This window comes from Pimephales promelas, chromosome 2 (genome assembly GCF_988280905.1).
Source record: "Pimephales promelas chromosome 2, fPimPro1.hap1.1, whole genome shotgun sequence".
NCBI classification, from domain to species: Eukaryota; Metazoa; Chordata; class Actinopteri; order Cypriniformes; family Leuciscidae; genus Pimephales; species Pimephales promelas.
The window spans coordinates 15,261,587-15,274,431 of record NC_142770.1 but is presented as its reverse complement, the minus strand read 5'-3'; the positions used below and the strand labels follow the sequence as shown (position 1 = coordinate 15,274,431).

General features: G+C 34.9%; 2 protein-coding genes across 3 annotated transcripts in view; one reads left to right on the top strand and one right to left on the bottom strand.

Annotated features, from left to right (window-relative positions):
* ccdc50a (coiled-coil domain containing 50a) overlaps nucleotides 1-12,845 on the bottom strand; it is a 30,977-nt gene that overhangs the window by 6,635 nt on the left and 11,497 nt on the right. For both annotated transcript variants that reach the window (XM_039668693.2, XM_039668694.2), the window contains exons 2-5: nucleotides 10,632-10,694; nucleotides 7,528-7,657; nucleotides 1,331-1,421; nucleotides 983-1,082 (exon numbers count right to left, since the gene is read on the bottom strand). In XM_039668693.2, coding sequence (XP_039524627.2) covers nucleotides 983-1,082; nucleotides 1,331-1,421; nucleotides 7,528-7,657; nucleotides 10,632-10,694 — 384 coding nt within the window. The remainder of the gene's footprint in view (nucleotides 1-982; nucleotides 1,083-1,330; nucleotides 1,422-7,527; nucleotides 7,658-10,631; nucleotides 10,695-12,845) is intronic.
* Nucleotides 2,815-4,560, top strand: LOC120472154 (GTPase IMAP family member 7). The gene is made up of 2 exons (XM_039662222.2): nucleotides 2,815-3,166; nucleotides 3,594-4,560. Exons 1-2 carry the CDS (start codon nucleotides 3,112-3,114, stop codon nucleotides 4,355-4,357), a joined length of 819 nt encoding a protein of 272 aa, XP_039518156.2. The 5' UTR covers nucleotides 2,815-3,111; the 3' UTR covers nucleotides 4,358-4,560.

Genomic DNA, 12,845 nt, shown 5'->3' with positions numbered 1-12,845 from the left:
GTGCTTGGGGCTTGGAATGCATGAAATGTGTTCATTACTGTAATTGCTTCCTAAAGCATAAGTACGAACCAATTGAAACAGGAAGGCGCAATGCATGTCAAAATTTGCCCAGGAATATCAAAGTTTCAATGTCCTACTTTTGGTCATAATTGGTCTTAACTACATACAAAACAAAACTATATATTTTTTCTGACTTTTTGTTAGTATTTTTGGCATTTTCTTATTTTGTCACATGCTTAAATTATCCAACATATTCCAAAAAAAACCCCCAACACATTATTAAAGTCCCCGTGAACCGGAAGTTGCAAACGATTTTTCTCCAGTGCTGTGACGTATTTCCAAGTGAAACGGAATATTGAACAGAGGGCAGGGTTTTACTCTAGCGCTCCTCCTCTCCATCTCTCGCTCATAGCAAACTAACGGTTTGAGGGGAGTGGTTACGCGTTTCCCCACCCAAACTGTGAAACCTACGTAATCAACCGTTCCAGACCGGAAGTAACTTTTCAGATTTTGATTAAAGATTACCAAGGTAAAACATTTTTTTAATATATATTTACTTGCACGGATTAATTGTTCACCACAAGACTAGTAATATGCGCTAACAAAGTAAATAGGTTCAATTTTGATTTCACGGGGACTTTAACCAATTACTTATTTTAATAACCACATGTTATTAAAAGAAATAATTGCTTAATAATGTGGGGTTTTTTTGCGGCACGTGTTTCATGTTTTCTTTTGAGTGCAACTAATGAAAACACGTTGTCCGTTTTTTGTTTATTAAATGTACTGGCTATCATGAAAAGGCACAGATTTCAAACTCCGTTCTGTGGTCAAATATTTGATGCGGAGCAGCAAACCCTACAACTGCAGATTTCCCAGGAGTCAAATGTGTTTACAGATCTTTTCTTTCGACACATTTTCTGTTCTCCGAACCTTATCTTTGCCTAACTGCACACCTCCCACCAGGGGGCGCTCTACACACCTTTGTCTTCGTAGTACTCCTCTTCAATGTTTTCCTCCATCTGCTTTTGCCGTTTTCTCTCCTCTTTCATCTCTCGCTCCTGCAGCTTCCTGGCGATGGCCTAGTTGAACGCATATAAACAAGTTCAAAAGAATGAGTGGAGCGAAACAAGAATAGCAATGATGTAACAGACATGGGTGTGGTTACGTCTAAGCCTTACTGATGAATAACACACAGAGAATGTGAGTTGTGAAGTGTTACAAACACAATCACGATGATGTAACGTGACTGCTGAGGGCATGGCTAAACCAATGACCAACACAACCCGAGTGTGTGAAAATGAATGGCTGGAAGGCGGCCTGCTCTCACCTCATCTTTCTCTTCCTGTTGCCTCTGTTGTTCAGCCTGCCGGACGAGTTGTTCTTGAATCTCCTGAGCAATTTCATTGTCGATGCGTTCCCTGACAGGACAGAGGGAAAGAAAACACTTGAGTTTTCACACGGTGAGCTTCTCAAATCAGCCACCATAGCTTTCAATTGCTGTGTCTGAGAGGGAAGACCAGTCTCCAGCAGAGTGCAATTGCTTACAAAGCAAAATGTTACTATTATTTAGAGCTGTCTAATATCTGCTGAGTAACTGTCATTGAAAAAAAAAAGTAATTTATTCAGAACAAACTCCACTGTTGAAGGGTTGAAACCGAAAACATTTTGCGCACCTCACTTTTTTGCGGCCTTTGGACAAATAAAATCCTGTGAGCTTTATGGCCTATTTTCATGTGTGGAACTTTTTTCTGATAGTCCCAATAAACATAGGGATGTCACGGTACCAAAATTCCAGTACTTAACTTAAAATCGGTCCTACAACTTAAAATGTTACGGTTCTTGGTACCAATTACAGTACCACAGCAAAATCAGTTTTAACTATTTTTTCCATTTTACTTTATTATTTATGATGGTAAATTTATGAAAGCATTGAAGGCTACATGCTAATGTTGCCTTTAATATCATCAGAAAATATTGTCGATGTTGAGAAATATTGCTTATAAAAAAAATCAAGTGAAAAATAAGCAACTTTCTATGCACACATTATTATTATTATTAGTATTTTTAATTAATGGAGACGTAGTTAAATCTATTGTACAGTAGTCTAATGTAATTATTTCTGTCAATTTCTTTAAGTTAAACAAAACTTTTATTTTGACGGGTTGCCATGAAGACCTTTGAGTTTCTGTGCGTGTATGATATGATGATAATAAAATGCTCGGTAAAAAACGGTAAAATGCTCATGAAGTGACTCTCGGAGATGAATGGAATCATGAATCATGTCATCATATCGTGAGGCAGCAGAGACTGAAAACAGCGCGAACGTCACTCGTGCTTCAGTGTGTGTGTGTGTGTGTGTGAGATAACGTTAAATGAAATTGCGCGTCTGCGCCGTTCATTCACACAGAGACGAGCAGAACATGCAAGGTTCATATTTAAACAGTCCCTTTGCTGTTTAGTATACACCAACACACATCAGCAGCGACGGCGGTCACCATGTCTTAGCGCTTTCAGATGCAACTTCACACCCTTCGTGCATGCATGCGCATCCAGAACCAGGTTTGACCGTGTACTCGGTACCACCACTACTTGGTACCGTGACGTTTAAATTTAGTAATGACTCGGTACTCTAACATACACTAAAACCAGTATTATTTTAGCATTATTTATGAACTACTATAATAATATTTATTAGCTTTTTGTTTTCATTTTAATTTTAGATTCTAATTGAGTAATTTTGTTTGTAATAAGTTAATTAGGTGGTGTTGTTTTTAAATTATTAAACCATTTTCTCATAATTGCAATATGCAATATACTTTCAGGTACAAAGTAAAAATATAGAAACTATCAGACCAAAGAATGTACAGAAGTCCATCAAAAACCCACACTAACAACTACGCCTCATCTTTTTGGCATGTTGAATTTCTAGTCTGTTCACCAGGTTGTGAGAAACACCTCCCTGTCATGTTGTGAAGCAGGAAAAAGATCAACTGAAATTAAAAGCTACTTTGTACATTTGCAAAAAAATAAACAAGTGGCGTCACATGAAAATCTGGTACCAATTCAGTGTCATTCAGACGTTGTCGAAAGAAGCTGTTACTGAAGGAAATGGATTTCAAAACGTGTCTGTGTCTGTGCCGTCGCCACGATTCTCCTGAGCGAAGTAAGTTTTCTGTTAAAACTTTTGACTTTTGGTTGTTAAGTAAGATTTCTATTCAACTGGTGAAAGCTCACAACTGCTGAAACATTTTATCATGTTCAAAAGTCTGTAAAAGCAAACAGATTTGTTTATTGTATGACTATACATTTAGTAAAAGCTTAAAACAACAAAATACAATAGTAAGAGTTAACTTAAACCAAAGTTGTAGGTCAGATAGTTGTCATGTCTTTCATTAAATTGTTTTGACATAGTTTTTGATGCAGGTCAAAACGATTTTAATAGATAACTTAATATGCTACATTAGGGGCCAGGCTTCAAATAAAACACTCTTCAATGTGTCACAGTCCTCCTCTTCCTCTATCAGATGATTTTATTTGTACAAGTTTCATTGTCACTGTATTTTTTGTCATTCATTTTGCTGTATTAATAGGAGGACCACGTCGCATAGTAATGATTGGAAAAAGCGGAGTGGGAAAAAGTGCTGTGGGGAACACCATCCTTGGTAGAAAGATTTTTGACTCAAGGCCTTCTGCAAACTCTGTCACGTCATTGTGCCAAAAAGCAACTGTCTATGACCCTAGAGAAATTTCAGTGATTGACACACCTGGAATCTTAGATACCAGCCAACCGAAAGACCTCATCAAAAGAGAAATAGTAAGATGTATTCAGATTTCAGCACCAGGTCCTCATGTGTTTCTTCTGGTGATACAAATTGGCCGTTTCACTGCTGAGGAGCAAAAATCTGTCCAAGCCCTGCAAGAGCTCTTCGGAGAAGACGCTTCAAAATACTTGGTAGTGGTCTTTACTTATGGAGATTTACTTAATGGTCAAACTATAGACGACTATGTAACAACAAGCCATCCAGAACTCCGGAAAGTGATCCAGAGGTGTGGTAGTAAATATACTGTGTTTGATAACACAAACATAAAGAAGCGAGAGCAAGTGAATGACTTATTGAAGAAAATTGATGAAGTGGTGTCAGCAAATGGGGGAGAATGCTTCACTCAGGAAATGTTTCAAGAAGCAGAACAAAAAATTCAACAACAGAACATGGAGAGAGCGGCCGCAGAGCTTTTGGAATATCAGTTTAGCTTTCTTGGGGCTCTTGACCACAGAGTCGCTTTGTTCCAGCAAATATTGGCAGAAGGCGTTCATGAACAGTTTGCTATTGATAGTGGCTCTTGCAGTTACTAAAGAGACTTAATCAGACACATCTTGTGTTATGTTCAGCGTAGTTTTATGTCACCTTACTCATAATGTTATTCAGTGTGTACATTTAATTCAATAGGTGGCAAAAATGGTAGTTTTCTTGAGATCCTTGATCAGAGAATTAGTTTTTAACCTGATCCTATTCTTTTTTTTTTCAAATGATGTTAAGACCTCCACAGTGACATGTATTGTGCATTTTCATTTCAACATTGATTTTATTTCAATTTTAAAAAAAATTCTCAAGAAGCCACTGTGGTTTTTTTTTGTACAATTTAATACTTTGCATAAGTGATGGTATTCATTAGATTAGCGGTTAACTTTGTCTAATATACTGTATTACAGGCATCAAAAATTATTTTTAGTTAGAATTCACAAAAAACTGTCAACTTTATAATAAATGTATCCCTGTGTTCACCATTCTTTCTTCTTAAAGCTTACATTTATTTATAGTAATCTATAAATAATGATGTGTGATGTATAATCTGTATTATATACAGTATTTTTAAGACACATTGGAAACTTTCCACATAAAATTGCATTTTTGTTACCATTATCTAACATTTAACATCTGTTAAGAATCAGTTATATTAAATAAATGTAAAATTGTTAAACACAAATAAATGGTTATACAGTGAAAACAGGTCAGGTCTGCTTGTGTTTTGAATGTATAATTGTGATGTATTATGACTAAGGGTGTAACATACCCTCAAGTCACAATTCTTTATATATACATCACGAAACTGAACTCACAATACGATATTATTGCGATACTCCAAAGCATGGTAAAAGGTAAAGCATGTTTTAATTAAAATGCAAAATTTGGTATTACATTTGAGGTGGAAATAAATATGGACTTGGTGATGGTGTTGGTAACCCAATGCACAGGACAATGTTGACACCAGAGTGATTCTGAAGCTTAAATTACAGAATTATTCTAGACAAAAATGGTTGACCTCTGTCAATGACTAGATATATTTAAAGTAATGTAGGCCAAAGACATATGGCACTATCAGGACCCACAAATATTTCCCTATTGCATAATTATACATTATATTCAACATTAATGTAGTACTGACACACACTTTTTCGTGCCATTTATATGCCAAAAATAGTTTTTCCGTGTATATGATACGCAGATTACACACTTTTTGGCTTGTAATACGCACGCACTCCACACCCTTAATCATACCCAAGTGATTTACAGTGCGTAGCATATGAACACACAAAAAAACATTGTTGCCTTATAAATAGCACAAGAAATTAATTTTGGATATGCTTTTTGTTGAGATCGTGTTGATTTTTTTTCCTCGCACAGTAATTTTCATTTTGGGTGAACTACACACAATTTGTCACTATCTGATGCTTACCATTTTTGTATTGCGATATTTTGTGACACAATATATTGTTACACCCCTATTTAGACCCATTAATACACTATTTATTTTTTAATTTCACAAAGAAAAATGGCCGTGTGTCTAATAGTGCAAAACAATTTTTTAAATAGTATGAATATACTGTATGTACTTGAGTATATATAAAGAGAGAGACAGCGGAAACAATGGAGGGAGAGAAACACACACACACACACACACACACACACACACACACACACACATATGCACCAGAATACAGCCTCAGGTATATATATATATATATATATATATATATATATGTGTGTGTGTGTGTGTGTGTGTATAAGCTGATTTAAATTATTGACTTTTTTGAAGCAGTGTCTTCTTTAAATACATAAAATTATCGTGTTTTGTTTTAGCAATTTTAGTACTTAAACTTGAATGAAAATTTACAATCTGAAGTTTTTTTTATCTAATATTACAATTAGCAGAATGTTTTTTTTTTTATTAATGGTTTTAGTTGACAATTATAACACTAAATTAAATATAAATTCCCTTTAATGTTTTGTAAATACTTGTGTCTAACTTGTACTGTTCTGGTAAAGATTTCTATGAGCTTGGGAGATTAATTCCAAAGTAACCAGTAATGTGATTAACGTTCAGAGATTAATTAGTAAAGCAATCCCATTACAACCTAGTTAATGTAATTAGTTTGACTCAGACACATTTAGGAGGCAACACAACATGTTCAATAATGTAGAACTGAACAAAACCCTGATTACACGATCCGGCCTAACACTGTTTTTAAAAGAAGTCTCTCTGCTCACCAAGGCTTCATTTATTGGATTAAGAATACAATAAAAACAATAATATTTTGAAATATTTTTTACTATTTAAAATAACATTTTTCTATTGTAAAATATATTACAAAGTAATTTATTCCTGTGATCAAAGCTGAATTTTCAGCATTATTACTACTCCAGTCTTCAGTGTCACATGATCCTTCAGATATCAAATATGCTGAATTGATGCTCAATTTCTGATTATTATAAATATTAATAGTTGTGCTGCTAAATGTTTTTGTGGAAACCGTCATAATTTTTTTCAGGATTTTTTTTATTTGGGAAATAACATTATAAATGTTTTTACTGTCATTGTTGATCACTTTGATGTCTCTTTGCTGAATAAAAGTTCATTTCTTTAAAAACAAAAATCTTTCCCAAATAGTGTATATTTGTAACAAACTGATGGACGACTAAAATTCATAACAATATCTACTACTGCAATGTCTGAGTCTCATCTCTCTCTCTCTCTCTCTCTCTCTCTCTCTGATGACTCCATCAGCTTAGAGGCCTTGAGACGTTGCCCAGCAGGAAGGGACACTTTATCCGCAAGTGACATGAGCACAAGTCAAAACATTTTACTGCGACAGCGCACTACGAGCCGACAAGGCCTTCGTGTGCAGACACAAGCTCAAAGCGCAGCAGGAGCCAAACTAAACTCCACACATTATGTGTATAAAGTGGAGACACAACTTTAAACAACATGAGCAATCAAGGACTGAAGTGCACACTCAAGTTTATGTCAGTACACCTACTCATCTTAACAGACAGCAATAACAATCTGACATCAGACGTCTGCTGCCGAGAGTTTGGGAAGGTCTGAGGGAAGAACGACCTTCCACATTCTTTCACAAACAGACACAGCACAGTCTGACCTTTAAGCGCTACATGATCAGCATCTTTCTGGTCTCATAAAAGCTGTATGTCTCACACAGGACAAGTGTTTTCAAAGGTCACTCACAGGCGGCGATGTTGTCTCTTGCTCTCGACTTTGGCCCGTAGGTCCTCTTCCTCCTGCAGACGCTTGGCCACCTGCAGGTCCTGCTGCACCAGGCGGCTCTTGTGGACGTTAGAGGCCAGGTGGCTCTCGACTGGAAGAGTAAAAGAGGAGAAACCTTTTAGATGTAATCGACGCTTGAGAAGACTCACTTCATACCATGTCTAATGCAAATAAATGACACAAAAGTTTGTCTTGGTCTTTTGCATTTATCCCATCTAAGTAAGAACGCGCACACACACACACACTTCGGGGCCCCTGAAAAAATATTGATGTGGGCCACCACCACCCTCTACCAATATCATCTACTGTACGATAGATGAGCATGTAGGCCCACATTTAACAGAAGATGGCGATGTTATTGTAAACCTTTATTTTAGAAGTTAAATGTTTATATAAAAATGACAACTAATAAAAACTAACAAAAAGCAAGAAATTCTTAGATAATAAAAAACTATTTTAAAAAAGTAGCAGCAAAATAGTGTTGTTTATCCCCATCAGTCTATTATAATTCATAAATCAACAAGTAAAGACTGATATTTTACATACATTTGTAAGAAAAAGTATTTCAAAAATAATAATAATGAAAGAAAAAGCCCTGAATAATTATTTATTATTATTATTATTATTAATAATAATAATAATAATGACATTAAATTTAATACAATTATAAAATAACATTTTTATTGCAGTTATAGTAATTTAATAAGTAAAATAATAATAATATAGTAATTTAATAAAATCAATATTACTGTTTTTATTATTTTTATTACTATAAATAAACAGAATATTAAGTCAAAATAATTCCGATTTATTATTATTCAATGAATTATATATTTTTTATATTAGTAATAAAAACAAAAGCATTTTCACTCAAGTCAAACTAAGTGACTACTTACTTAATATTCTGTGTTTAGTCATAATAATGATAATTTAAAAAATGATAGCAGTAACAATAATGAATCATTATAATTAAAGACAATATTACAATGTAATTGTAATTCAGTGGGGGAAATGTATGCAAAACATTTATAATAATAAAATAAGATAAATTAGTTTTGGTTATGCAACTTTTTAAAAACCAAATAAACTATTAATTCAGTGAAAACAACTAATGCAAATAATAATAATAATAATAAATAAATAATAAAAAAATGAATAAATTACTATTTTTTGCAAAATATTTTTCTAAAGTTTATAAAATATATGACTGTGGACTGATAATTAAAAGACAAAACTTTTAGTTACAATGTTACATGACCATGTAAACACCATGTTACATGATTTATGATAATATGTAATTGCATCTTATATATCTTAACTGGGAGCACATGCTCTGAAATGGCAATTTGAGGGGGGAACATCAAACCAGTGCCCTTTCAAGGCCGAGTCAACGTGCTGCATCGACACGGCAGTAAATCGTAGACAGTGACGCAATTCTAGCCGACACAGTGCATCATCTTCCCAAAGTCTGAACACTTTTTATTGATCCTGTGACTGTGAGCACACGTTACATTTGAGAACGTGTACCAGAAAGAACGAAAAAATCCATAAATCGAAACATTTATGTGATAGATATAGCTTCAAGTCAGTCAAGCTATTTGAAGATTACATTACGAGTCGTTATCTGGCTTTCATTCACTGGTTTCGCACCATCTGACAGTGCGACCAAACAAAGTTGATGTGTGACACGCAAGCTGATGAAAGGTCGTCAGTGTTGATTTAACACTCTACTATAGTGTTGGTATTGGTAAAAGTATTAAAACCGCTAATTAAAAAGGTAACACTTTACAATAAGATGAATTTATTAAACATTAATGTATGAACTAATGAGAAACTAACCATGGGCAATACATTTGTTACTGTTTTTGTTCATCTTTGTAAACATTACTTAATAAAAATAGAGCTGTTCATTGTTTGTTCACAGTGCATAAACTAATGTTATCAATATTTTAATAAAGTAATAGTAAATGTTAAAATTAACATTACAGATTAACAAATGCTGTATAAGTTCAGTTCATTATTAGTTAATGTTAACTCATGAACCTTATTGTAAAGTGTTACCAATAAAATAATAGATAATAAAAAATAAAAACAACCTTAAACTTAATAGGAAAACTGAAATGAAAGCATTTAAAATAACGCTGAAATAAAATAATTATATGAAAATATTAAACCAACAATTTTTAGTTGCTTTAGCAACAAGTGGAAATAAAAATTAGATTGAAGTACTAAAATTACTCCAACTTAAAATGAAACCTGAAAATATAAAAATAAAGCTTAATACAAAATATGAAGAAATAGCCTAATATATAAATAATACTAAAATCTAGCTCTCCTGTAGAGAAAATAAAGTCTAAAGGTCAGTTTTTTAAGGACTTCTCATGGGTTTATTTATTGAATTGATACAGCAGATCACACAGAAAAATTCATTTGCCGGGAGAATTTATTAATAATTGAATTCCCCATAAGGGAACCTGTGTTTCCAATACCTGCCCACATAAAGAGGGGGTTTTCAGATCTTTCCAAAACCATACAATTGAAAGAATCTGCAAAAGCATTCTTTTGTTTTTTTGCGGCTACAAACTTTCTAAGATTTTTTTTTTTGTATGCCACAGATACTGACTCTTCCTGGAAGGGGAACTTCCTTTTGATTTGAGTGTGTTTGCAATATTACAGCCTGTCACAAAAACACGAGGACTGTGAAGCGCAGCTGGAGGTCGTCGAATCAGATGCTGTGTCTAACAGCCATCCACATTTTGTCTAGGTCCTTCATTGTGTCCTCAAGAGCTCAGGATTTTCAATTGCCCTCCGACATGCATACATATGATAGATATGATCTGTGGTGAAGGTGTAAAACCTTGCACTGCAGCAAAAGGGGAAGATAAGTTTGGACTTTTCGTTCCACTGTGATTAATATGTTGCACTAGCTCTCAAAAGGACATGAAAAACCATAAAGGCTTTGAATGATTCATTTAGTGAAAAAAAAAAAAAAAAAAAACGTCATAAGATTCCATGCAATAACGTTCATTTATGTTTAAAAAAAATACAGGTTACTTATGACTTACTTTCCTGTTCCTGAAGGTTGTGGGCCAGACAGTGGTCTTCCAGCACGGCAAAGTCCCGGCACACTGCACACGGACAAAAAGAGATAGAAATCTGATTATCTACTGTTGACAAAGAGTTACGTCAGTTTCAGAACATGCAGGAAGTCCACAATGCAAACTTCAGGACAACAGGTTTAGGTAAACACAGTCTCACACATTGTTGTGGCATTTATCTGAATGTGCAACAAAGTACAAGTTAGTATTGGATTTACACAAAGGTTCAAAGGTTTAGGGACGAAATTAACAGTTTTATTCAGCAAGGATGCATTAAATTGATCAAAATTGACAGTAAAGACATTTATGTTACAAAAGAGTTCTGTTAGAGATGCACTGATACTCAGTTCTCCGGTCATTCAGACCGATATCTGCCGATACCGATAGTTAGATTTTCTTAAAGGGTTAGTTCACCCAAAAATGAAAATTAAGTCATTAATTACTCACCCCCATGCTGTACCAACCCCGTAAGACCTTCGTTCATCTTCGGAACACAAATAAAGATATTTTTGATTGAATTTGAGAGCTGGATCAGTCCTATATAGGATGCCTAAGGGACTGGCTCTTGACGGCCCATAAAGTCATTAAAGAAAAGGTTTAAATATTCCATGTGCCTACAGCGGCTCAATTATACGTTTATCAAGCGACGAGACTACTTTTTGTGCGAAAAAAACATAAATAACGACTTAATTCGACTATTCCATTACTTCCTTATGGGCGCATGCGCGAGAACGGAGACGAGGACGTTCTTCTCCTTCGACTACTTCTTGTTACCGGCTGCTCACCGCTTAGGAGTTTTACCGCCCCCTACCGTATAAGATGATGTGCTGATATAGCTGGAAGCGCAAAACTTTCTGTTTACAAGCAGAGGAAGATGCGCGCTGTACGTACGCTTTTCAATTTGCGTATTTTCCGCACTATAAGGTGCACTTAAAAGCCTTTAATCTTCTAAAAAAACGACAGTGTTCCTTATAATCCGGAGCGCCTTATATATGGATCATCATTTTATACGGTAGGTGGCGGTAATACTCCTAAGCGGAGCAGCCGGTAACAAGAAGTAGACGAATGAGAACGTCCTCGTCTCAGTTCTCGCACATGCGCTCATAAGGAAGTAATAGAATAGTCGAATTAAGTCGTTATTTATGTTTTTTTCGCACAAAAAGTAGTCTTGTCGCTTGATAAACTTATAATTGAGCCACTGTAGGCACATGGAATATTTAAACCTTTTCTTTAATGACTTTCTGGGCCGTCAAGAGCCAGTCCCTTAGGCATCCTATGTAGGACTGATCCAGCTCTCAAATTCAATCAAAAATATCTTTATTTGTGTTCCGAAGATGAACGAAGGTCTTACGGGGTTGGTACAGCATGGGGGTGAGTAATTAATGACTTAATTTTCATTTTGGGGTGAACTAACCCTTTAAAGAAAAAAAAACAACTAGTAAACTAGACAGAGAGGAAACCTTTTCATTTGGTGCATTACTATGATATTAGAGGTTAAAATTGACAACAGAGCCCAAACTACTATATTCAACTGCTATTTATATAATAATCACACTCACATAAAAGAGACACCCTTTTATTTAAAGAGTAACTACACCCTAAACCATCTTTTTTTATTTAATGATCTGTAAGAAGAATGGATCTTTATTAATACCAGTCATTGATTCGAGTAACTTTTACACGAATTTGTGTATAAAGCGTTTTATTTCTACAATATATGGTGTTAAAAACGTCTTAGTGCTGCCCTCTTCAGGTTGAACGGTGGCTACTGCAGTTGAATTTTCCTATTGGATGTTAGCGGTTCTTCGTGACGTACGCACGTTTCAGCTCACCACGCTCTTGGTACGAGCTACGCCCTTGGCAGTATAAAAACCAGCTTGTTTCGTCAAAACCACTGTAGCGAGTCAGGAGTTGGAATTGCGAGTATTGAAAACGATCAGGCTAGAGTGTTTTTAGCATCTATTTTGCCCCCTCTATCTCCGCTGGGGTCTGCCCACTTTTTTAGCATTTTTCAAATATTGCCAGTAGGTGGAGTCCAGGGGTTTGGTTACCCTTTAAATAAAAAAAATTAAAAATAATACATCGGTGCATCTGCATCCTGAATTTCGATTTCAAATAAATGCTGTTCTTTAACTTTCTATTCTTCAAACAATCATGAAAAAAAAACTATCATGGTTTCCA

Excerpts from the sequence above, each read along its gene's own strand:
- LOC120472154 (XM_039662222.2), top strand. The coding sequence starts at position 3,112 with ATGGATTTCAAAACGTGTCTGTGTCTGTGCCGTCGCCACGATTCTCCT. Across the intron at positions 3,167-3,593 it reads CCACGATTCTCCTGAGCGAA|GAGGACCACGTCGCATAGTA; the intron begins GTAAGTTTTCTG and ends CTGTATTAATAG.